Source organism: Malania oleifera, chromosome 8, assembly GCF_029873635.1.
Source record: "Malania oleifera isolate guangnan ecotype guangnan chromosome 8, ASM2987363v1, whole genome shotgun sequence".
Classification (NCBI taxonomy): Eukaryota; Viridiplantae; Streptophyta; class Magnoliopsida; order Santalales; family Ximeniaceae; genus Malania; species Malania oleifera.
In genome coordinates this window covers 54,817,875-54,845,303 of record NC_080424.1, presented here as the reverse complement: position 1 = coordinate 54,845,303, position 27,429 = coordinate 54,817,875, and the positions used below count along the sequence as shown (strand labels likewise).

The window sequence follows — 27,429 nt, the reverse complement described above, 5'->3', positions numbered from 1 at the left end:
ATACAAGATTTTACATAACCACATTAACACAAATGCATCACTAGTGAACCCACATAAAGTGTTATTTTCGTACATAGGCTATGTTATGTGAAACTACGCACAAAATAACTCACTACTTCATTAGTGAGCATAATAAGGTCATATAACTGATAAGCCTATGAATGTAACTTCTAGGTAGTAAGTATAAGAGTATGTAAAGAGTATAATAGATGTTAACATGGCATAAAATACCCAGTGTTCACGAAAATATTTTTTAAAAGGTGTTGTTTTTGTGCTTTGATATGTGCCATGTAATGGTTTCCTACCCCCAAATTAAAACTTCAGTGTCCTCACTAAAGTGTCGAAAGAAAGAACCTGGGAATCATGGGAGAGGAAACACGACATGGTGCAATAAAAATCAACCAGAGTACCTGCATAAGTAAGAAACATAAAATCCAGACATCGCATGCAATAATACACTGAAACACAAAAGACATGGAGATACCAAAAACACCATGTATTTTCATTTATATGCATAGGCAGTACAATGTGTATAGATCATCAAGAGAATAGGTACAACCCTTCCAAAAGCATGGTGATGTGCAAGACAAAAGAAAATATAAGTAAGAGAAAAGAAATGAAATAAAAAGAAAGAAGAACATACACTGAGAGCGCATTAAAAGAAAATCCCAAGAACTAGTCTTGGCCTAATCTAAGTTAATAGCACCCCCAACTTACCTATAACCTACTCTACGGACCCTAAACACTATATACTCTACAATCTACAACCTACGGACTCAAAGGAGAAAGAACAATAAGAAATACAATTGGGTTGCCTCCCAGAAGCGCTAAATTTACCATCTTCAACCGGACGCAATGAATGCTCAAGTAGAACTCACCCAGGTTCAAAAGGAAGGGTATCTTCCACCATTACCTCCTTAAACCACTGTTTGCTTACCCATAGTCTTCCCTTTAAGCTGGAGACCGTGGCATCAATAGTAAAGATTTGCTCATACGAGTTCTCCAAGACAGATATAAAAAGGCTATTAGGCTGAAGTATATCCTCTAGAGGGTCTCGCCACAGAAAATTGAGGGAGCCACTTCCTTAACACATTTATCAATCATTTCAACTTCCATAGCTTGGACCTTATTTGGTGGATGTTGGGAAGCAAGCAGGGGCTTCAACTCACGTAATGGTGGGGCCTCGATGGGAGGACATGTTGGAATGCTAGAGAGAGTAGGAAGATTTTTGAATCTAGCTTTCTAGGGCCTTTTTTCTAGGTTAGGGGCCAACTCACCAATAGTAAAGGCTCGTACACACGGGTCTCTAAACCTGAAGTAGAAGACTGATCAACCAAAGGCCTATCCTTAAGGGGATTTTTCAAAAGAGTCGAAGGGGCATCCTTCCCAACACCTTCGTCAATAATGTCTACATCTTCACATGAGGCATCATATGATGGGTGCTGGGGGGGCACGGAACAAATTCAGCCGAAGCTGCATGTCGCCGAAGGATATATCCATAACACCAGTCCTACACTAGATGCATGCATTAGCCGTGGCTAAGAATGGGCGACCCAGAAGGACTGAAATCTATTTATTGGTTGGGTCGGTAGGTTCCATGTCTAAAACAATGAAATCAATGGGGTAAAAGAACCTATCAATCTTTACTAGGGCATCCTTGACAACACCCCGGAGTTTTCTTACAGATCGGTCTGCTAACCTCAAGATGACCGGGGTGGGTTTCAGTTCTCCTAAACTGAATTGTTTGTAGACGGGGTATGGCAGTACGTTCACACTCACTCCCAAATCTAAAAGGGACCTATTGATTGTATAATTTCCAATTACACATAAGATGGTGGCAGCATCGGGGTCCGTAAGTTTGGGGAGAGTAGAACCTAAAAGGTTTGAGCTCACATTCTCAATCAATCTGACTCTTTTGTTCAAGTGCACCTTAGATTTGCATTTTTGGGTGCACAAGTCTTTGAGGAACTTTGCATAAACAGGCACCTGCTTGATGATATCTAAGAGAAGAAGGTTGATTTCGTTTTGCCTTAATATGTCCATGATGGATTCAGTATTGGTTTGTTTCTTAGATTTAAAATGTGCTTAAAGGGCTGCAGGGTATGGCACTAGAGGAACATAATGGGGTAGTATTCCTCCAGCAATGGGAGCGGAAATCTCAGGGTTGCTCATCGATTTAGAGGAGGTGATACAAGGTTCTACATTGGATTCTGCCCTCATTTTCTCTTTACCCTTACCCGTGCTCAACTTCTCCTTGGCTGTATTGGGTACTATCCTACCACTCTGAAGAGTGGTTACCTCTTGGGTCTGCTCATGATGCGATGTAGGTCCAATGTCTGGTGCACATTCTACCCCATACTGGCCCTTAGGGTTCACGAGAGGCTGGCTTGGCAACTTACTCTCATCTCTCCAACTTAAAGAAGTAGCTAGTTGCCCCCTAGTGGTTTCTAACTTGGCAATAGATTTGGAATGAGAGTTGAGTAGTTTCCAGTTTACATGGCAATTAGCCTCTATGCCCTTGAGGGTTTTCAACACCGTCTCTTGGAAAGGATCATACATAGGTTAAGAAGGAGATGGTCGCTGAAAAGATGATGGTCTCAGGGCAGTAATGGGAGGACTTTGAAATTTCTAATACGAGTGAGGGGGTAGAGCATTGGGTGATATTTAAGGTCTTTGGGCTTGGAAACTCGGAAGCTTGTGGCCTCCAGGAGAAGTAGGGATGTTGCCACCACCCAAAATTGTACATATTGAGGTACAAGTCATTTGGCGGCCTATCATACCAATTATGGGTAAAATTAACTTCTTCCTGCACAAGCTCAAGCTGGTAAGGCACATGTGGGCAATTGTAGCATGTATGTGAGGGGTCTAAGCAGATGGAACACACCTTTGCACATGCCACAGGTTGCAGTTGTTGTCCTAAGGACAAGACCCGATCTAACTTTTGAACTATAGTGTGCAAGGTGGGTGCTAGGTCATGGCCTACGGCCAACTCATAAACTCCTCTAGATTTGAAAGTGGACAGTTCAGAGGGTCTATGAGCAGCAACATTATGCTATTGAGAATTCTCGGCAAGGTTCTTGAAAAGAACTCGGGCCTCATCCTCATGTTTAGCGAGGAGAGTACCTCCAGACGATGCATCTACCATCACCCTATCACATTAGGCTAGACCTTCATAGAAGGTCAAAACCAAATGCCACTTAGGGACCTGATGGTGTGGGCATTGACGCAGTAGGTCCCTAAAGCGCTCCCAAGTCTCAAAAAATAACTCTCCACCCATTTGTGAGAAACTAGTGATGGCTCTCCTAAGCTGGTTAGTCTTCCCAATTAGGAAGTACTTTTTCAAGAACTTGTGTTGCATGGTGGCCCAATCGGTCACCGAGTTTGGCTCTAAGGACATTAGCCAATATTTGGCCTTATCCTTCAGAGAGAACGGGAAAAGCCTAAGGTGGATAGCATCATCACCAAAATTGTGGATGCGGATGGTTGAACAAATCTTGAGGAACTCATCTAGATGCTTATAAGGATTTTTATTTGAATTCCCGTTAAAAATGGGAAGCATCGAGATGAAAGAAGTTTTTATCTCAAATTGAGATGCCTTGACATCCAGATATCAGATGCAAAATGGTGAGGTGTATGCACTAGATACAAAGTAGTCCGTAAGAGGCCTAAGTGGTTGCTCCACCACCATAGGTTGGCAGGGAGCTTGAGGTTCCGATATTTGAACAACGGGAACCGATGGACGTTCAGCCATTACTTTAGGTTCAAAAGACTCTGCAAACTTGTTAGAATTGGTGTATTCCCAAGAGGGGGGGTGAATTGGAATTTAAAACTTTTTCTCCTAGGTTAATCTATTCAACAACAGTATACACACAACCTAGGGACTTGTCTATGCAATTTCCAAATGCGAGATAACAATGATGTGGAAATTAAATCAAACGCATCATTCACACAATAATATATACATGCGGTAAATATAAAGTGCAGAAATGTAAATGAACACACGATATGTTATCGGGGTTCAGCCAACTGTGCCTATGTCCCTGCCTCTAGCTCGCAAGCCAGAGGATTCCACTTATAGCTCACTTAAGGGTGGAGCGGCACCGTTTACAACCAGGTCAAATTAACACAGGGCTGACCTCAACCTTAATCAGGCCAATTAGCAGGGCTGACCTCAACCTACACGCCTTAATAGGACGACGCACCTAGCTTTCCTAACCGGGTCTAAGCCAATCCGGGACTATTCTAGGGCTAGTCTCCCTCTTCAGGCTTGTGCCTGAAAATACAACTAAAGTGTGTTACAATCAAATGGTACAGTGATTGTGCTTTCGTGTAAAGCAGATATGTACCCAGATGCGCACAATAACGTACACCACAATATGATTCAATATGTAAGCTCAATGTGGTTCAATATTTCAACTCTCAGATATATATATATATATATATATATATATATTTACTATTAGTGTAATGAGTGCGTGAGAGTAACAATCAAGCAATCTTTGTATCACAAGATATTCAAGGAAGATGTTCACACAAAGATGCTAGCCAAACAATATATATATATATATATATATGTATATTTCAATGAGCGGGTTTTCTTAATCGTATGATGCTCTAGTAATGTATATATTTGGTTTGCAAAAAGATATTCAATCTTTGTATTCAACAAATAATATGTAGGTTTTGCAATCCCACAAGATCAATATCACATAAATAAATATCTTTTCAAAGTTATATCAAGATAAATCCCACAAGATATTTGGAAATGTTTGAAGAGATTTTGCAATCCAAAAACAAATACAAACTTCACAAGATATTGCAATGAATGTGCAATACTTGGAAGTTTAATATAAGTCTTCTTATGAGAGACTTATTAACAAAGTCCCCTAAGAATACTCGGGTTGGCTCTCAATTAAAATCGTCACAAACAATTAACACACTTGGGAGAGCAACCCTAGAAAGCAACAACACTTAAATTACACTTACAAAATATGTTTGAGTTGAAGATCTGGTAAGAATAAGTGTTGGAGGTTTAATAAATGAGTATTATAAACTTTGGGATTTTCAGAGAATTTTCCCTAATCAGATCTCCTAATCTCTTGCTAATATTAGCAAATGATGGGCTATATATAGACATTAGAAGAATTATAGCCGTTGGGGACCTATTGGGCATTATTAGGAAAGTTTAATGACCTTTCAAATATTTTAACCCTGTTTAAAAAATGTTAACTGCAGTAAAAAATCAGGGCAACTCGAGAGGTCCGGTCGACCAAAATAGGTTCGGTCGACCAAGTCTCAAATGGTTTGGTCGACCAGGGGACTTTTGAACTGAAGTCTCGGTCGACCAGGAGAGGGCGATTCCTCAATTTTCTGAGTTTCGGTCGACTAGGGCATTTTGAACTGCCTGGTTCAGTCGACCAGACCGCTGGGAATTCTCATGAGAACCCTTCGGTCGACCAGGTAGTTGGAGAACAAATGTTCTTGGTCGACCAGATGGTCAACTGTTGACCTCGGAGGGTTTCGGTCTACCAGGGCCTTTTGAACTACCAGTTTCGGTCAACCAGTTGGTCAAACTTTTGACCCCAGGGAGTTTCGATTGACCAAGACCTTTTGAACTACCTTTGCTGGTCGATCGGGTGGTCAAACTTTGACCTAAGGGAGTTTCGATCGACTAGGGCTTTTTGAACTATCTTTGCTGGTCGATTGGGTGATCAAACTTTGACCGAGGGTGTCTCGGTCAACCAGGCTAAAATGAACTGGCTTGGCTGGTCAACCGAAAGTGCATCGTGTGTGCATTTCAGTCCCGTATTGAAGCAAACAAGCCCTATTCAAGTGCCTAACAAATATATGTGAAAGTGTGGGGGCACTTGGGGTCCAATTTGAAGACACCGAAAAAGTCCAGTGTCGGTCGACAAACCCTAAGGTCTTTCTATGGTCATTTTCTCATTCATGGTTTGTTTGAGCTTACGTAGTAAATCATACATGTGATGTGTGTGAGCTTATTACAAACCAAATACCTACTTACTATTACAGACCAATATAAATATATTACAATGCTGAATTATAAATTGGTCTTCAAGCTTTTCTTGCTTTGTGCACATCTTGATCTTATCATTCTTAGTTCCTGCACAAAACCTCAAACACTCATTAGACACAATGAGTATTTGTCATAATCAAAACCGAGCGTGACCAATAAGGTCAACAAAACTCATGATTCAAAGTGGGTTTCCCAAGGGACCTATGAGATCTCTCAATATTCAGGTCTATCGAAACTAACTCGGGATCTAGAGAGTGCAAACCTAGCATACACACTTAAAGCACACAGAATCAATACTTCAAAGTATCCAAACAAAGAAAACAAAAATTAATAAAGATAAAAGAAAAGGAGAGCAAAGAGAGAAACAAAGCTATAACATGCTAAAATAGAAACTGGCTAATAACCATGATTTAATCCCCGGCAACAGCGCCAAAATTTGGTAGGCTTGCCAAGGCTTGGGTCCTTAATTACCAAAAATGATATTTATAAAACCTAACTTAATCCCAAGTTCAGTAGAAAGTAGGGAAGTCGGGTATCGATCCACGAGGATTAGAGTGCAGTTATCAACCTTTTTTCATATTAGTTTATTAAAGTTTTTTATAAAAAGAAGTGTAAAGGTGGGATTTTTTTGGTGTTTCTAACAACTAATGGAAATCATGTAAAATCTAAAGTACCCTACTCCTACAAAGCGATGCTTCGGCTTGAATCAGACGTTGGACGCCTTGCCTCTGACTACACTCCACTAGCTATCCATAGAAGTACTAACCCGAGAATCTCAAGCTAAGTAGGAGAGGGTCATTCAAGGGCACAAGGTAGCAAGGGTGCACCAACCGTCCGAAGCATGGTCAAGAACCGGAGTATACCCTGTCTCAATGATCATGAATACCTCCGCAGTTCTGTAGCCAACTACTTTTATCTGCTAGAGACTGTAGTAGTGCTTATCCTTATCTAAAATCTTTCATTAGAATCGAAGCAGTAAATTGAGAGCAGTAATGAAAGCGATTAAAAGAAAGCATAAAAATGAAAGCAGTAAATTGAAAGCATGTAAAAATCATCCCTTGGTATTCGAGTTGTCTCTTACAAACAATTGTCACTGCAACATAATGACCATCTAATCTACTCGAAAAATACGAGAGCGCACTGGTTGTCACAAGCCGTCATACACCTCTTGCACAATCCAAAATTGATATTAAAATCTAATCCAACTATTGTACATTGGCTCTCAATGGTGTTCTAGGTCTGTCACTAACCTAAAATTAGCCAAAGAGGAACCCCTAGAACATATTCATAGCTAATATTTATACCCATTAGGGTTTACAAGGTTTGAATTTCGAAATAGGAAAGTTTAGCACAAAATCTCACGCAGAAGATCATCACTGGAGACCATGTTGCACCCTTGTTTTTGCTAGTCAAGCTACTGGTCGAGATACTAGTTGAGATCTAGACCTAGTTCGCCCCTCAAGGTCTTGCTAGTCGAGCACTTGGTTGAGACTGTCACTATTTTAATATTTAGTTCACCTCAGGAACTCGACCTAGTCACCCCTCAAGATCTTCCTAGTCAAGCACTTAGTCAAGACTCTCAGTATTTCTAGGCTCAATAAGCTTTAGTATTTCGACTTGGTCGCCCTTGAGAATCACATGGTCGAACAGAGTCTTTTTCTCTTTTATGTGTGTTGAGGCATTAGGGATTTGTCTAGACAGCTGATTTAAGCTTTAAGTATCCCAAATACTCCCTTGACTTCTTGTATTGCTTAACTCCTCAATTTTAACCTGTTTTTCCTGAAACACAAATAAACCTTGCAAAACTCTGAAATATGATAACGAAGGGCATATACATAATAAAATAAGACAAAGCAAAGGTAAATGAGGGCCTAAAATCATGCATTTTAGGGACTCATCAGGCATCCCAAATTCAAATATCATTAAAGACGTTTATGATTTAGCGTGCACAAAATCTCTATAAAATGCATCTTCATTTGCATTAACTTTCACTGAACCCATATTACATATTGTATCCATTAGGCACTATCATTCTAAAAATCCAAGAAAATAACAAAAAAATAATAAAACAAAAAAAAAAAAAAAGAACAACTGCGTATCATTCTCTATGGAAAGAACATCAGTATATCATGTCATGTGCATCTTGCATCGCATCTTATATCAAACCTTTGTGCAGTAGGTTCAGTCCCTACTGGCGATTCTACCCTCTAACATTGGCACAATTGGTTCAATCTCACCCTTGATTCCGAAACAATTGGTTCAGTTCCTACCAACAATCTTCTTATCATCTTAAATCCTGGTGCAATTAGTTCAGTCCCAACTGGTGGTTCTACCCTCAAACTCTATCATAATTGGTTTAGTCCCTACTAGCAATTTTACCTTTGATTCCAGCTTAGTTGGTTCAGTCCCTACCAATAATCTTCATATCATCTCAAACACTGGTGTAGTTTGTTCAGTCCCTACCGGTGGTTCTACCCTCAAACTCCGACGCAGTTGGTTCAGTACTTCATGACATTTTGAGTAGCCAACATATAAAGAGGGGCAGCTATTGACACCCATATTGTTTGAGGATTAAGTGAAAATTTTGCCCTCGGAATAATAAAGAAAATGAAATAAAACTTTAAGTTTAGGAAAAATATAACTTAATTTTGGAAAATGCAAGGGGTTTTAAATGAATTGAATTTTGAAAATAAATTGAAGGAGGGTTTAAATGAATTTTCAAAAAATGAAAAGGGATTTTAAAAATAAATTTTGAAATCTTGAAATTAATAAAAATGAATTTTGGAGAAAATGAAAATGAGAAGAATTAATTTTGAAAAGAAATGCAAGTGAAAATGAATTTTTTAAAATAAAAAATGAATTTAATAAGTTGCTAAAGTTTTTAAGACTATTTCAAGTAGTGGGACCTTATAGAACTCTTGTGCAACTTTTATATGTGTGTTACTATTATACTAATATTTGCACCATATGATATGCCATACTTCTAAAGGCTTAGTTTCGACTAAATATGTGATGGTTGGAAAACCTTAACAAATGGTGTATTATCCCCTTAGGCGAGGTGGAAATTTCCTTTATAAGGTGGGGAATTCTCATTTTGTAAAGGTCGAATGATCAGGGGAAATTGAGGCTCCAACCAATGAGATTAGATCAAATGAAGCGAGAATATATTTTATTATGTGCAATGATGGATAGTTGGGAGACTTTATTGGATAACATTCAATCTCTTCCTATATCTATAGGCATGATAGGACCTTTTTTTCTTTTTATTTATTTTTTCCTTTTTTTTTAAGTCGAATGACCAATGGAAGTTGATGATCCAACCAACAAATTTAGACCAAAAGAAGTAAGATTAATAGATCGCCATATGGATTTTTGTGTGTCATGCCTATTTGATTCGCATATCGAGCATTATTTTTAAAAGACTGGTTGAGATCTAGCATTATTTTCATTTACCTTTTGTTGTTTACCTTTTTTTCAAAGCCTCATATTGACTGATAATATGATAGTTAAAAGACTTTACTAGATAATATTTTTTTATCTTTTATCCTTAGACAAGGCAGGTATTTTCTCTTCGTCAAGGTTAGACGATCAAGAAAAGTTGATGCCTTAACCATTAAGATGAGAGTGAAAGAAGTAGGCACTATAGACTTGTTAGAGCCTATCTTATGCATGGTTCTAGAGGTCTTTCCTAGAATCTTACCAAGTTTTTAAATGTTTTCTTGCTTTTGAAAGCTTCACCTCAGCTAATGATAGGATAGTTAGAAAATTTTATTAGATAGTGCTCTTTTACCTCTATCCCTAGGCAACTCAGGGTTTTTTTTTCTTCCTAAAGATCAAATAATCAAGGAAAGTTAATTCCTTAACCAACAAGATTAAGTTAAAAGAAGTAGGCATTGTAGAGTTGTCGTATCCTATCTTATGCTTGCTTGTCTATATCTTTTGCCATAAATAGAGTCTTACCAAGTTTTCAAATCAAATATCTTCTTTTCAAACAGTTTGTTGACTTTTTGAGTCCGATATCTATTCTGATGCTAACAAAGTACTTGTATCTCATGTGTGCATTTAGCGTTTTTGAACGAGTTCATGATTCAACACACACATGAGGTAATGGACATGGAAATCAGAAGGAATGTAAAGATCACACACTCAAGCACATTCCATGACACCATGAGAGCAAAAGAAGAAAACACTGAATTTAAGTTGTATATGCATTTAATTTTTATTATCTGGTCTGTAATAATGCATGCATCTGCATGATATGTTTGAAAGATCAGAACGACCTTAGGCTAACCATAGGGGACCCAACAATAGCACCAAATATCTTTTTCTAAAAGGTTAAAATTAAACAAGGATTTTTGAAATAGATTTAAGGTCAAAATCGGGGCAAAAACAAAGCCTTCAGTCGACTAACATTGGATTTTTGTCTTAGTTAAAGTGCCTCGGTTGACCAAACCCTTATGTACTAAATGACTCAATTGGCTAAACCTGCCACGTGAGGCATGTACTGTGAAGCCTCAGTCAACCAAACCCACCATGCATAAATTGGCTTGGTCGACCGAACAGGTCAAAAGTCAACATGTTGACTTCGCTCAGTCAACCATACTGAATCGCACCGTCCTTGGTCGATTGAACCATTAGCCTCTAACACCCCAACTACTTGGTCAACCATACCTTGTTGTTCAAATTGGCCTTGGTCGACCGAACCAAGATGAGTAGCCGACCGAACTTTTGTCTTGGTCGATCGAACCCATGAAGGATTCAAAATTGCCCTGAGTTGGTCGACCAAATTTATAGTTCAAATTTGCCCTGGTTGACCAAACTTATAAAAGTGGTCGACCGGACCTTGTCCTTGGTTGACCAAGCCTCTCAGGTTGAAAAATTTTTTTAAGGGGCAAAACGTCATTAATTTTTAATTAAATTTTTCCAAAATATCGAGCGTGTCTCTCAACGGTCAAATTTCCTGAAAATCTATAAATACCCCCTCCATACTTTGATTAGCCCAATTTTTTTCTCTAATCCATTGTTAATCAAAGTTCCCCCAAATCATTTTTATTGCAAAAATCTCTTCTTTGGGGCAAAATTTTTCAAACAAATCTCTCCAACTCTCTTCCATTCTTTTATTTCAAAAATCTTTTTGAAGAGAGTACATTTATTTTTGGGCGTTGGTATTGTTGATCCATAGCTTTTTCTCTCACTTAACTTTTATTTTGAAAATCATTTTTGAGAGCATTTCTTTGGTTTCTCCTTATTATTTTCATGATAAATATTTTTGGGAAAAAATTATTTATCGCACAAATATTTTCTTGAACTGAAACTCCTAAACTCTCCAAATATTTTTTATTTGCATAAATATTTATAGGAGAACATAATACTCATTTTTCATAGATATCTTATTTGTGCAAAACCTATTAGAAAAGCAAACCCTAGGTTCTCCTATATTGAAATATATTTTTGGGAAAAAATTCTTATTAGGGTTTAAATATATTTAAGCACCTTTACTTTACTGAACATATTTCATATCATAAGAGAGTGCACCTATTTGAGCTTTTAAAGTGTACATTCATGCTTGTATTTAGAAGCGTTGTAATATGTACAAAAATATTTTTAATGTATCGATTGGGCTCAGTTCATAAATTGAACTGGGGAGTCTCAGCCCCGTAAGTGAGACCGGTTGGGTTCATCCTGTTAATTGAACTGGGGAGTCTCGGCCCTGTAAATGAGACCGGTTTGGTTCAGCCTAAAAATTGAACTGGGAAGTCTCCACCCCGTAAGGGAGACAAGTTGTGCTCAACCTTGTAATTGAGCTTGAGTATACCTCACCTTGTAAGGAGAGGTTATAACGACTTCTACTTCTCCCGTTTAAGTGAGCAGTGATAGTGTAATCATTGGAGAGTATGCCCAAGGCGGGGACGTAGGCTGGTTTGGCCGAACCTCGATAACAAATATCGTGTGTCTCTCTCTCTATCTCATTTACTTTCTACACTTTAATTTTCATATGTGTATGCTTGTTTATTTTACTGTTATAATTATTTGCATGCACATATTTGAGTTAAATGAGATATGTCGCACGTGTATGTTTGAACGTATAGTTTCATCATTTTTCATACACACTATTATATTGAATGGGATATGAACTGGGATGAATCGGCTTAAATGTTTAAATTAGCCGAAATATTTTTAAAACCCAATTCATCCCCTCCCCCCTCTTGGGATCACACCAATTCCAACATGGTTGATGATGAAGTCTTAGATTTTCAACTATAGGTTTTATTTTTCCAACCAATTTTTTAATTAGTGTGCAAATCTCACTTTTTAAGGATACTCTTTCAATCAACATTGTCCATTTTGTTCCTATTTTCCCAAAAAAAAAAAAAAAAAACACACACACACACACACACACAAGACACAAACACAAAACTAGGGTTCCTAAGGCCACCCTCCATTTTTCTTTTTTTTCTTTTTTTTTAAAAAATTAAGACCAACAATTTTGGGTTCCAAAATGATACTTGCATACTCTTTGATGGTGCAAATTTTGCTAAATGATTCAGAGGGGTCAATTTTCTTGCTTCTTTTATTTCCACCTTCTTACAACATGTACACAAAACAATGATAATCATTCTTTAAATGCACGATGTCGAGGGTATTGGTTGATTGGCTATTATTAAGATATTTGATTAGTCAACTTCTTTGCACATAAATATACTCTTTGACCTTGTGTTTTTTAATTAACTCGTTAAGTTTTTCCTTTAATTCTCCCTTTCCAAAAACTAAAATGGCAACTTCGCTTCTCGTTTTACTTTCCTTTGTTTGTTTTGCTTGTTTTATTTCTTACTTTAGTATTCTTGTTTGGGAGAGTACTTCCTTTCATTGAACCTTAAAAAGGAATGCAACATTTACAAAGCTAGTTCATCAACTTTATGCTAAGCTGATAGAGGTAGCTTTTAAGCTTGGCAGGAGTGAATAAGTGATTGATTTACTCATATAGTCTCCATTTTATATAGCGTGATTGAATGGCTACAATTCTTAGGTAGTTCATGGATAAAGCCCATTGATTTGAAAATTATTTTAAATCTAAACTTGAAAAACATGTAGGTGCTCTGAATTGCCTGATATCATAGTCCTGACAATATCTTAATTGGCTCATGGTCCACCCTTAGCTTTTTTGCAAAATGCTATAGGCCTCAGAAAATGCAAATTATAGGCTCTAAGCTTATGACTAAAATATCATTATGTCATAATCTTAACAAGATAAATTTTGAGTTGCAATTTTGATGTTAAATCACTAACGTAATATGCCCCTCTCCTTGTTAACTTTCACTTATGGATTTAAGATTTTAATAAATATTTTAATGGCCTGAACTGACAATCTTGGGTATACTAATTTGTCTTACTCCATTATTGGGTCATACATGTTTTGTAAGTGTTGCATAGTTAGAAATGGAGGAGAGTAGAAGAAAATAAAAGAAGAGGAGAAGAAAAGGGCGAAAAAGAGTGTAATTTTTTTGCAGTTACCTACAGGGTCTGCACTCTTTCATAATAATAATAATAATAAAAGTTGGAAGGACAAGAAAACCCCCACTCTATACAGCTCTAGTTTGTTATTATTGCTTTCACCATTTACATTCATAAAAAATAATTTGAGCTGTCTAGAAAAATATAGAAGACTTACGGATCTAGAAAAAAATGATTCTTTGCTTGTCCAGTCATGTAAGATCTCTCCTTCCTGTATCCGAGCTAACATCTTGACCGCTAGTAGCGTCTTTGGGGGAAAACTGCCGGACCCATTTCCCATTCTCCTAAACATCCCATCTTCCATGACATTCAATGAGGGGCCCTGGTCAGTTAAGCACTCAACTGACAAGGCCAAAACTCACATCTGCAACACAAGAGAGGCATTTGAATTGGAAAATAATTAGCAGTAAATTGGACACAAGATATAATCCTATGATATTTTATTCTTGAATAATAAAAATATATTAGAATCAAGCACCATAATTTTACTACTGGTCTGCACGAATAAGGAATCAGAAGACATGGACGAATCAGAAGTGCGGTACATGCTGTTTCTGCAAATTACACGCATGCAAACACTGCAGTAACTGAGTTCCACCAGTTACATAAAAGGCCATCACCCAGTTACGGGCTTATGGTTCCAGCAAGTCTAGTCAAGATATGATTCTACCTCCTACTATTTATGCATGAAGTGGATGTTCTTGAACCTGCACACTAGTAGTTGACAGCTTGAGACAATTGCTTGCGCAATGATCCCTTTCTACTAGTGAAAGACTATCAAACATTTTTTTGAATGTGTTTAAGGATTATCAAATAAGTAAATCCCATTGATTAAACCTACAAATTTACATAGTTAATAAACTGCATTAACTATGAGTTCAACTAAACCTATTAATTAAACAAAAACAAAATATTTCAGTTTACCAATTATTTTAATATTGAGGGTGGGTCTTGGATCCACAGTAAGGTTGCTACCTTGTGACTGGTTGGACATGGGTTCGAGTCCAAGAAAACAGCCTCTGCGTAAAGCAGGGTTAAGGCTGCACACACTATGACAACCCTCTCCCTATCCTTGCTAAGTAGGGAGCCTTGTGGCCCAAGGATGCCCTTTTTAATTACCTTAATATTATCCTTTTGTAGGGGGGGGGGGGGTAACAAAATTAGAGAGCACCATTTAGTAAAAGAACACAGTCATTTGCATTTGAAAATTTATTTTAATTTGGACATTCACGGCATGGATCATTCTATAACACTTTGCAAGGTGCTTAAGAGTTAACCCATTGTGTGGCTAAGAGTGAGGTGTAAAATACTCTCCAAAAGATATTACAGGATAATTCTAAATACCAACTAGAAACAGTAAAAATAAATAAATAAATGTTTATACCTCCTTTTTTCTCACAATGAATCGGCTAGAGTGCAGAACGCCAAGGGATTCATCAACAGCTCTTACCCACCTGAAGAGAAAGTACCGAATAAACACCCAAAAAAAAAATGCATTGATGAACGCACGTGAGATTTCCACTGGCTCTAAAAATCACAGATCTAATGTGAGATCTGACAGGAAACATCATCTTGGAGCTTGCAGTGGAAATTCGATGTGAAGACTCAGAAAAAGAAATGAAATATGCATGCATGGACACCTTTGTATACATGGGAGAAGACACATTTTAAATTATTATTATTATTATTATTATTATTAAGGCAGGTTTTAAACTTTAGGCAGCCAAATGGATGTAACTATCATTTTGAAGGGGCAAAATAGAAAACCTTCAAAGAAAAAAGAAAATCCGCATGAAGAAAAAACAACAAATCCTCCAAAGTATTCTTGAAATATATTATTATTATCGTAAAGGACATACCCCTCACCTTCCTTACAGTTTCTAATCCCCTTGACAATGCTTGGTACATAGGGATGGGTTGACCTAGTCTTGATCCCAGTTTGTGCTAGGTCAGTTGGTTCAGTTTGTTTCATGTTCTCAAAAATCACCTTAGCTGGCCAGGTGAATTGTTCCAGTTGAATGGCTTCGACTGGCCAGTCTGGTCCAAGTTTGAAAACCATGGCATGCAAATGCATGTAGCATCCCTTCTAAACAGAATTTCAAAATAGTGTTTCAAACAGCAGTTGTAGTGAAAATTGAGCTGCTAGCTTCACAAAGTATACTTGCTGCAACTTAATTAAAGATGCCCCTGCTATTTTTACCAGAATTTTTCCATGCAACTCAGTCTTAAAGTTACACTTAAACAAAATAAAGCATGCCCTTGGAGCAATAAACTGCTCAGCATGTCAAAGAAAAGGCTGGGAGCTTTATAAGGCCGACCACTACATAAGCCGCTGGCGAAGAAAGCTCTTGTTTAGGTCAAAGAAGAGAGCAACTGTGGGATGGAAGAAGGAGACGATTGCTTTGATCCAGAGTACAGTTCAAAGAGAGAGCCTAACTCGGCAGCAATAATGATAAGTTGTCTCTTGAATTGCCAAATATTCCTATTTTCCATATAACACTGCTGAACCAGTTGCCACACACTAGCTCCACTCCCAAAAATGGATGAGGTTGTTCTTTACTTCTATGGCCATCCAAGTAAACTGTATATTTTTTGTTAAAGCAAACATTTTTCCTAAAAGCATAAATTGTTAGGTTATTGGCCAAACAATGCATATCAAGCTTTAATGCTCCCCTTCACATGCAGCTCAATTGCACATGGAAACGATGGATAGTAGCCATTACTGGGAATATAATGATTTTTTAGCAAAATGCAATATATGCAATGCAACATGACCAAAACCCAAGACCTCCTCACAATCACAGCTTTGATACATTGTTAAGGAATCACTTTACCTAAAAGCTCAAGCTATTAGGTTGTGGACCAACAATATATATCAAGCTTTAACATTATTTAAGCATGAATGTTCAAAGAATAATCAAGCAATCAGAAACGAGAGCTAGCATAAATTACCACATGCTATTGGCAGTTGCTCCTTCATAATATGCGACATGTCCTCCATGCAGGGTAGTAGCAAGGATAATATTTTTATTTTCCCTATACACAAATCATTTACAGGGTCAGAATAACAGTAGTGTAGAAGTTAAACATGAAACGTTAAAAGCAACTGCAGTGCCATGCAATAAATTGAGTTTAAATTAGTAGAAATTAGTCTTACACAGGCATTGCTATAGTGTGATTTAATGTGACTTGAGGTTGTACCACTAGACAGTAACTGTAGCAAGTGGGCCACTTTCCCACTTGATTAGGTTGGCAGCAGCCAAATTGTTAAGTGGGCTAGGTTTGCATGCCTATGAAAGGGCATCTCCAGAATGCCTTTTTTTTTTTTTTTTTTGACAAAACAAGTCTTCCCCCAAGAAAAAAGTGCAAAAGAAAAGAAAAAAAAAAAAAAAAAAGGAATCTAACAAACTACATCAAAGCTGCCTTCCAGTCCCTTTTATATCAGACAGAAAAAGAACCCCGAAAACCCTAAAAGAGAGCTTAAAAAGAAGCAAGAAAAATGACTCTCTTCCAAAGCAATCTTGGAGAAATCTACTGATCTTTAAAAACTTTTAACATTCCTTTCCGCCCAATTTGAGTCCCATGCAATATAAAACAATGTCCTATGGATTTTAAAGACAGCTTCTCTGCCTTATGCATCTCCAGAATGTAATACAGTTAAAAATGAGGAATCCTCCAATATGAGTCCCATGCAATAGAAAATAAAATCCTCTGGATTTTAAAGCCAGCTTCCCTGCCATCATGCACAAGAAGCCTGCTTCTTTAATTTTTTCAGCCTTTTACTTTTCCTATATCCCCACATGCCCCCTACAATTTATTGGAACCAGAAAAAACCCCTTAATTTCAATCTCTCCATAAGTTCTTCTCATATCAGCCACAACAATAGCCTCAAGCAGAAGCAAATGAGCTTGCTTTCAATTGTCCCAACAAGGAATTCCAATTATCATTAGAGAAAATTATAATTTGTGGACCATTCCAACGAAGACATTGTTCATCTCCCAAAATCTTTGGGATATTATTGAGTATGAAGGAGTAGCAAATCTAAAGAATAAGGCAACTGAGTAAGCAAAGCAAAAGGAGCATAAATAAAGACAACAAGATGATGGATGCCAAAGCCTTGTCCTCTATGCACCAAGGGTTAAGTAAAACTATTCTTCCTAGAATAATGAGTGCAATTACATCTAAAGATGCACAGAAAATTTTAAGAAAACAATCCAGAGGCTATGATAAGGTAACCTTCATTAGGCTTCAAAATTCATGGTGAGTTTGATAACTTAGACATGGAGGAAAAAGATCTGCTACAATTTTTTACTAGCATTCTTAAAATTATTAATCAAATTAGAGGCTATGGAGATTCAATAGAAGACAAGAAAATTGTTGAAAAAATTTTGAGGAGCTTGCCAGCAACCCAGCGTAGACATACTACCAACGAATTTACAGTCCGTCACCAACAACCACTCGAGCATCAACCCAGGAAAATAAAATTGATAATCCATGATCAAATTCCTTTCATAGCTACCCCCAAGGGAAGTCGAATCCCCACTGGCTCCTTGAAAGAGAGATGTCCAGAAACGAAATGTCCCAAATGTTCCCAAATATCTTGCTCCCATTGGACCATTTGCATCTACACGCATTAGGATCCCGATTCATGGATCTCTTGGTTTGAGAAATAAAAAAAATGAGGATCAAACCATTTCTTCCAACTCTTTTAAATTCAAGAAATGTTGGTTGATTGTATATTTCATTATAGTTCTATGATTCAGAATACTATTTTTTATTTGATCCCTTTGAATTCCATATTTGAAGTTGCTATCAGATTTATTGGATTGTTGTGTTGTAATTTAAAAAAAAAAAAAAAAACCACGAAAGAAGTCTTTTTTTTAGAAAATTTGTTCATTTTAAATACTTTGTCTTATCATATTTTAATCCTATTTTATCATGCTAATTTTGACTCTTACCTTCCCTGAGCTCATTCTCCAGGGAATTCTGTTTAAGTCAATCTGGCGGAATCCTTCCAATTTCCTTATTTTATTACCTCATTGGAAATCATATAAATAAAAATTTCAGAAAAAAAAAAATATAAGAATTGAAAGCTCTCAAAAGCTCAGTGTGTCCTAAAGAAAAAAAAAAAGTGTAGTGAACAAATTTTCAATCCAAAATCTAAAGAAAGCCTTCCAATCAACATAAGTATTAAAGAGCAAATATATTACAAAGAAGAGCAAGATAATAGAGAAGGCAACTCAACTCAAAATAAATCCATGAGGAAAATGATGTGGAAAAATCCAAAAATTTAGATCTCAACGCCGATGAAGATGTAATTTCAATCAAAAAATTTTAGCAGCAATTCGCATTCCCGATGCTGTATTTATTGAAAAGAGATAAAAGATGGTCGTTTCCGGTGCCAAAAATGCAGAAATCCAAATCGTTCTCAAAGTGATTGCTAGTATTAATATCAACAAGAAAATGAGGAAGCTATTTTGAAGAAAATGAAGAAAAATAAGCTTGGGCAAAGCATTTTAGTCTTGCATGAACACTCAACAAGAGTTTGTGAATATCTGGTACTTGGATAGTAACAGCAAACAGATGATAAAGATCTGTATATGAAGCATGATTATAAGTTCTTGTCAGAAAAACTTAAACATGGCCAGCATTGCAGTCCCCATGCAAAGGGCGGTAACACTAAACTCATGCTTTATGTTCTTAATTTGACTCAAAATTCATTAGATGTTGGGCAACTGCTATAAGAGGGATGTTAGTTAGATCTTGATAATTGAGAATACATCATTATTAACAAAAAGAAAGGTTATCATTTGCCAAACCCTAAGACAATGATGAATCTAAAGGTTATCATTTGCTAAACCCAAAGAAAAATGATCTTATAATTTCTAAAGATCTTTTTTATGAAATGGCATCATGGAATTGGGAAGCAAATTCTAGAGAAAAATCATTAGTATTGAACATGCCTAGTCGATCCACAAACTTAAATAATTAAAATTGGCAACCAGGGAGAAGCACAGATGCAAATCCAATTTGAAGTCCATGAATCTCCCGGTTCACAACCGAGCTCTTCAAAGGAAAATTCTTACTTAAAGTCAAAAATTCCCCTAAGAAAGGTACATTCCTTGAGAGATCTATGAATCATGTGATTTTGCTTTCTTTTATTGTGAACCATGACTTTTTGATGAAGCAAGAAAAGAAGGTATTTCGTTAAAAGCCATGAAGAATTACAACTATCGAAAAGAACACATGGGAGCTAGTAGATTTACTAAAGGATAAAGAAAAAGTTGGATTAAAATGGGCATATAAGACTAAGTATAAAGAGGATGGCACAACTCAAATGCATAAAGCTCGTCCAACTGCTAAAGGCTATTTAGAGCAACTTGGGATGGACTTCAACGAAACTTTTGCACCAATAGCTCGTACGGAAGAAATACAACTATTTTAGCCTTGCCAACTAAATTAAAGTCTATTCAAATTCATAGGCCATGCTCCCCATAAAACAGATTAGAATATTACGTCTTCTAATCTCAAAAATCTAGAAGGCACATGGCAATTAACAAAATTGATATGTAGGCAATTGAATCAATAGCCAGGTCCTAATTACTTTTGGCCAATGCAGCTCTAGTGTCTCAAGCTCTTAGACCTCTTTAATTTTTTATGTTAATTTATTTTTCCAATTTTGTGGATTAAGAAACACTATAGGATATAGGTTCAAACATTGTTGTAAAATTGAGATTTGAATCATGAAATTCCAATTTTGGGAATCGAGAATCGAATCAAATCATAAGATTTGGTGCATGTTTCCAAAATCAATTCTAATTGACATGCATATATTGATATATTAACAAGAAAAATAATAAATATATGTAAATTTTGAAAATAAAAAAACTAAACAAATGAAAAGTAAGGGATTGAATCAAGAAATGTTAATAAAAAAAAAATTCTGTTGGCTATCCTTTTTGTTTTCTGTTTTCTGTTTTCTGTTTTCCGTTTTCAGTTTTGTACAGTTAAAAAACAGATTATGCACATGCATTTGTTTACATTGTATTCTATTTCTATTGTCAGCTTTCAGCTATTTGTGAACAAATTAAAAACCTCATGGTCTTCAGTTGTTTCAACAACTTGTTGCGAGAACATTTTAATATCCAGAATTAACTTTATTTAGAATTAAATTATTCATTATATACAAACCTTTTAATTAAAAATAAAGTAAAATGATAATAAGAGTTTAACAAATAATTAAAATAATAATGTCTAAAATTTTAAAAAAAAATTATAAATTATAAAACTCATTTACATATTTTTACAATTTTTCAATTGTCATAAACAATAAGATTGTTTTTGTAAGTGAATTTTGAAATATAATAATTAATTTAAATTATTATAATTATTGTTTTTATTATAGAATTTTTTATTTTAATTATTTTTTACTTTAATTGTATTTTTAAATTTTTATTTGATTCTACAACAAAAATGAGCAATTGTTGAATCAAGTTTTTAACTTGTTTTAGTTTTAAAAATATTAAGAAAACAACTTGCTAATTTTTAGTTTCTATTTCTAGTTTTCAGTTTTCATTTTTGGCTTGCATTTTCATAATTTTTGACAATAATACCAAACAACCCCTTAACTTTATGTTGCTTAAGGGATGGAATCAAGAATAAATAATAAGCTAAACTTTTGTTGTTCATCAACAGTTAAAAAATTTAATATTTAATGCATATTCTTTCTCAGACTGGAGGGCAAGGACGTTGGGTCAATAATAAGATTGCTCCTTTGTAATTCGAGTCCAAGTAACAACAGCCTCTCCGCATAAAAGCAAGGGTAAGGCTGCGTACACTGTGACAACCCTCCCTCTACCCTCGCAAAGCAACGAGCCTTGTGGCCCGGCTGCCTGGGATGCCCTTTTTCTATTCTTTCTCAGATTAAAAAAATATAATTAACCAAAAAATGGTAATAATTTAACAAATTACTAGAAGAACCAACTTTTGAATCTTATAACAACACAATGAAGCATGAGTACCACCTTAGCCAATGAACGATCTGCTCCTCAATGGCAGAACACTATACTCATGGTTTTGTGAAGACATAAGACCTAAAGTTCTATTTTTCTCCTCCTTTTTTAGCACAAACTAATGTAGAAAAGGAATGGACAATAATCATGCAAAAAAAAAAAAGCAATAAAAAAATCGTTGTTTTGGTGGTTTCAAACTAGTCTGGTCTATCAAGATACGATAGATCTAGAATCTCGTGAATCGATAGATCACATAGATTCGTTAGATATTAGATTCAGCAACGATTTCATCATTTTTAGATTCGCTAGTGAGATTCAAATTGATTTTATGTGGAATTTATATGAATTGTATGAATTGAATCGCAAATCATAACAATCTAGCAATAAAAAAAAAATTCACTGTTTTGGTGGTTTCAAACTAGTCTGGTCTATCAAGACATGATAGATCTAGAATCTCGTGAATCGATAGATTTAGATCAATTTGTTAGATATTAGATTCAGCAACAATTTGATCATTTTTAGATTCACTAGTGAGATTCAAATTGATTTTGTGTGGAACTTATATGAATTGTATGAATTGAATCACAAATCATAACATTCTAACAACTATGGGTTCAAATGGAAGTCCTTTTACTCCAAGAAAACTTTAAAACCAAGCAAGAAAAAGAGTGTGTTGGCTGAATTAGCTCCAAGTGACCCAATTCCAATGACGTGCATATTTTTCCCATCCTTGCTTGTTTTTATGGACCAAAGTGTTCTAGCAGCTCAAGAAATTTCCCACAAGTAGCCAAATGATATTCTCCTTTGTGAGACAGATTGCACTGCCTTTTTATCAGTCCATGTGGTGGACCCCATCAAGCCGTAACAAGATACTTCATAAGAGTCAACTACAAGTGAAACTTGCTATCAATTTAGTCAATGGCATTTTGATTACATTTACAGACACTTCCCATAGAAATCTGATGAAGATTACCAATTACTAACAATTTGAGCATAGATGATAACTTCAAGAGGTTATTTTGTAATTCAGTATATTATGATACATGAAAGGATTAACTAGTTAGGACTGGAAACCTAGTTTGGATTAGAGTGACTGCAATATTTTCATCATGTACTTTTAGGGAAGTTATAAGAAAATTTTTTATTTTTATAAAGCACAAGAAAAAATTGAAGAGAGTAAATATTCAAAGCACAAAACTAGGAAGACTCTGCACCTGCATTCATCCCAAGGTATGGCTTCCACAGAACAGACTGGATCATCCAGAGCGCTAATGGAAAGGAGGGGCACAGCTACACTTCCCACAAAATTTGCACTGCTAGATTGCCTATAATATGTATCTGGAGTCTGGGAAAATACCAAACTTCAGTAAAACTGAAGACTGTTGGAATAAGTCAAAGATTTATTACCTTAAATTTTCCAATCGGGCATGTAGCATAGCGGTCAAAGTCTCGAAGTGAACGCGACTATTCAAGGCAATGAACCAGGAAATCTTATTAGAGAATTGCACAGTTAACATCATAAATGGTTGGAGTGAGTTGCTAGAAGTGATCTGGCTAATGAATCAGTGCAATGAATATACATTCACGCATATTTTAATGAAAAAGAAGCTTTATAAAACCAAGAGAGGAACAGATCCAAAAGCAGAGAACCAAAACTACTCATACAATAGCAAAGGAAGAATAAAAAATACAGTAACATAATAAAGCCACCAATCTTGGATGACATCCAAATAAATAAATAAAAGCCCTTAAACAGCCTGCTATATGAGCCCCAATGATAATTGCTTCACAGAAAAAGTTCTAGCATTTCTTTCCAGCCAAATTCCCCATATGGCACACCTCAACAACCTGTTACCATCCTTACCCTTTCCAAAACCAGTAAAAGAAATAAGCAAGAACTCCTCCACTGACTTTAGACAAACCCACCCTTCATCTAGGACTCCGAAAAAAAGACTTCCTCAAGCCCCAAGCAAAAGAACCATGAAGAAACATATAAGGCACATTTTCAGAGCTTTTTCCCACACATAAAAATCATATCTGGGGACAATGCTTTGGAAGCCTCCTACTCTGCAGCAGATTGTTGGTTTTAATTCTATTCAAGGCCTTTTACTTTGGACAGACCCACTCTTCATCTAGGACTCCAAAAAATGACTTCCTCAAGCCCCAAGCAAGATATTCATGAAGAAACATATGAGGCACATTTCCAGAGCTTTTTCCCACATATAAAAGTCATATATGGGGACAATGCTTTAGAAAGGCCTCCTACTCTGCAGCAGATTGTTGGTCTTGACTCTATTCAAAGGTCTTAAATTTCAATTTTGGCTAGATTTCGAGGCTTCAAAAGAACACAATTTTGAGGGAAATTTCAATGTTGGCATCAATTTTGATTTTGATTTTTAAAAAATGATGAAAAGCAGTAGTAAAGCATGGAATTCTTTTATGAAACTTTAGAAACTATTGTTAGATATAAATGTTAAAGTTTGATATACATTGTTGGCCCAGAACCTAATAGTTTAAGCCTTTAGGTAAAGTGGTAGTCTAACATGGTACCAGAGCTAGTCACCAGGAGTTCCTGGGTTCTAGTCTCATTGCCCGCATTTATTGTGTGGTGTTCAAAAAAGTATCGTACTCCCTTGATGGGTGTTATTTTTCGTGTGTTTATCTTCCCACAAGCTGTCGAGCTGCACATGTGGGGGATTGTTAAGACTTGATATACATTATTGGCCCACAACCTAATAGCTTAAGCCTTTAGGTAAAATGGTAATCTAACATGGTATTAGAGCTGGTTACCAAGGGTTCTTGGACTCTAGTCTCATTGCCCGCATTTATTGTGTGGTGTTCAAAAAATTATTATACTCCCTTGATGAGTGTTATTTATTGTGTGTTTATCTTCCCACATGCTATCAGGCTGCACATGCGGGGGAGTGTTAAGACTTGATAAACATTATTGGCCCACAACCTAATAGCTTAAGCTTTTAGGTAAAGTGGTAATATAACAATAATAATGTAAGATTTAGAACTACAATTTCATAAATAACATCAAGGACAGGTATTTCGGCGTATAAGATACAATAATTGTAATGAAATAATCATATTAAACATATTCAATTAATTTAAATGAAATTTATAAATCAACTAATATTATTTATTATAAATATATAGATAATTTAAACATAAATGGTCAAATAAAATGTTGTAGCTAATATCCAAGTTTACGCTTTCATATAATTCCAAAAAATCTGAAATCTATCATTCATAACATTCTTGCAATGACCTTTAATTTGAACAAAAATCAAGATAAATTAAGGGGGAAAATTTCAGATTGGGTTTTGAATCTCAATTTTGAATTTCTAAGAAATTTTGCTCTATAGTTAAAATTTTGACAAATTTCGTGAGATTTCAATAAATTTCAGAAAATTCATGGATATTCCAACGGAAATTTTATCAAACAAAAATCAACTGCCATTTCAATCTCGATTGTGATGGAAAATAAAAATTTCTATGGAAATTTTGACAATTTCATGGATATTTAAACCCATGACCCTATTAAGAGTCACCAACTAAACAAATGCCATTAGCTTAGAAGGAACTTTAGCCACCATAAACCTTGATAGAGAGAACATACCACATCAGTCTTCATAGGATGAGAAAAGAACAAAGGATTTACTAGAAAAATCACCAGAAGAATCCAAATACCAGACCCAACCATCAGTCCTATTGGAGATATAGCAACCCTCCTACACAATAAGCAAAGAAGACAACTGATCCACCTCACTATCATTTAAAATCCCTCCTAATGAAAGTCCCAATAAAAAGAATCCCTCTCAAAAAATGAAAAATGAGGAAATCACATCACTATGCAAGAAAGACAATCAATGAGCAAAGGAACAGAATAATGGAACTCCCCCAACCCAAACATCTTCCCAGAACCTAACAAGATTGCTTCTACTCAGTTGAAACTTTGTTAAAGGAAGAAACAAAGGGTAAACCCACAAAATAAACCTCCAAGGACTATAAAACTAACTTCTAAAGCCCAAGTGGGCATCCCAACCATTATCGTGAACTTACTCTTTAGACTTCGTGGCATAGGAAATTCACCTCCAAGGAAACCACCATAACCATTTACCCAAAAGAGCTGTGTTTTTAGGCCCCCATATTCCTTTGACCTACACTACCTCCCCTATTAAACCTAATGATCTCTCCTCTTCCCTAGATCTGATGGATCGGGGAATCCCTCATGACCATCTCAAGTTATTTTGTCACCCCTTCAGGAATTCTAAAAAAGAGAAAAAAAAATACAAGAATAGTAGAGATCCTAGCCTGAATGAGAGTTATTCTACCACCTAAGGAGAACGACCCCCCTTTTTCCAACCATCCAGCTGCTTTGCAACCATGGTTACCATCGGATCTCAAAAAGCTAAAACGTGGTTTTCCTACCAAAGGGACCTCAAGTCATAAGTGTCAAAACCCACCTTAAAATACCACATCTAGCTAGAGGAGTCAACTCCAAAATCCTCTCAGAGCTTAGACTGACTAGCCCAAAACCACTCTTTTTCCGAATTAATTTTAAGACCAAATGCTTTCTGAAAGGGAGCTTAGGCGCAATGGTAAGGTTGTCACCATGTGACATAGAGGTCACGGGTTCGAGGTGTGGAAACAGCCTCTTGCAAAAATGCAAGGTAAGGCTGCGTACTATAGACCCATTGCGGTCTGTCCCTTTCTCGGATCCCGCATACGCGGGAGCTTTATGCACCAAGCTGCCCTTTTATACTTTCTAAAAAATCTGAAGAATGGTGAGATTTTAACAAATGAGTCAACAAGGCCATCAAAGAAAATATTGGTATCACAAGCAAACTCCAAATGAGACACTACCACCTCCTTGCTGCTCACCTTGATCCCCTCACAATCCCACTATCAACAGCCCTATCATTCTGCTCAAGACATCCACCACAAGAACAAATGAAACTGGGAACACAGGATCCCATTGCCCAACCACCCTAGAAGATCTAAACCACTCTCTAGACTGCCCATTAAAAAATGCACAAAAATAAGCATTAAACAATTCCTAATCCAAGTCCTCCATCTAACACCATACTTCTTCCTCAAAAGTACACTATCCAAGAACTCCTAATAACTCTATAATAAGCCTTCCCGACTGACACATAATACCCCTCTTCTTTATATGGCGAAATAGCTACTAAGAGTCTAAAATAGCATCCACAATTTGCCTTCCTCCAACAAAAAGCATTTTGAGCAAAAGAAATAGTTTCATTAAGGGAGGAACTTGTACACAATAAAAACTAAACTAATTGGCCGAAACTCCAACACCCTAACAGACTTATTTTCTTAGATATTACAGGAATAAAGGTAGACCTAACACTCTTTCCCAACTTACCATATGAACACTCCATTATGACCTCCTTCACGACATTCCAGCACTCCAGAAACTATGTTAAAAGCATCCGGACGATGAGCCTTATATCTCTCTAAACTAAACACTACTATTGCAACCTCCACTTCCTCAAAAGGCCTCTCCAACCAAGATAACTGTGTAACTGAAATAGAACTTCCTTCACTCCAATTCCTCAATGTGGCCTTTCCAGATCCTCCTCAATAAGCAATTTAAAAAAAAAAAAAATTAGTTGCCTATTCTGCTATCTAACATCAGTGACTAACTCCCCAGGCCTCAACTCCAATTCTCTAATATAGTTGTGGCTCCCACTACCTCATGAAAAAGCCTGCAATGAGAGAGAAGAAGGCTGCTGCAAAGCCTGCAGTGGACAGAGAAAACAGGGCTTTTTTCAGCTACGATGGTAGATGGGCTCGAACTCTGAGAGAGAGAGAGAGAGAGAGAGAATTTTATTTAAG

General features: G+C 36.3%; 1 protein-coding gene and 1 non-coding gene across 3 annotated transcripts in view; one reads left to right on the top strand and one right to left on the bottom strand.

The window, feature by feature from the left end:
- The first annotated feature begins 3,203 nt into the window (after positions 1-3,203).
- On the top strand, positions 3,204-3,309 carry LOC131163140 (small nucleolar RNA R71). Its single transcript, XR_009138921.1, has one exon. It is a non-coding gene; the product is annotated as a small nucleolar RNA R71 (small nucleolar RNA).
- A 10,219-nt stretch (positions 3,310-13,528) lies between these two features.
- Positions 13,529-27,429, bottom strand: part of LOC131161759 (embryogenesis-associated protein EMB8-like) — a 42,589-nt gene continuing 28,688 nt past the window's right edge. For both annotated transcript variants that reach the window (XM_058117715.1, XM_058117716.1), the window contains exons 11-15: positions 22,969-23,025; positions 22,776-22,906; positions 16,502-16,585; positions 14,934-15,003; positions 13,529-13,913 (exon numbers count right to left, since the gene is read on the bottom strand). In XM_058117715.1, the coding sequence (XP_057973698.1) occupies positions 13,908-13,913; positions 14,934-15,003; positions 16,502-16,585; positions 22,776-22,906; positions 22,969-23,025 (348 nt within the window). In that variant the 3' untranslated portion in view covers positions 13,529-13,907. The remainder of the gene's footprint in view (positions 13,914-14,933; positions 15,004-16,501; positions 16,586-22,775; positions 22,907-22,968; positions 23,026-27,429) is intronic.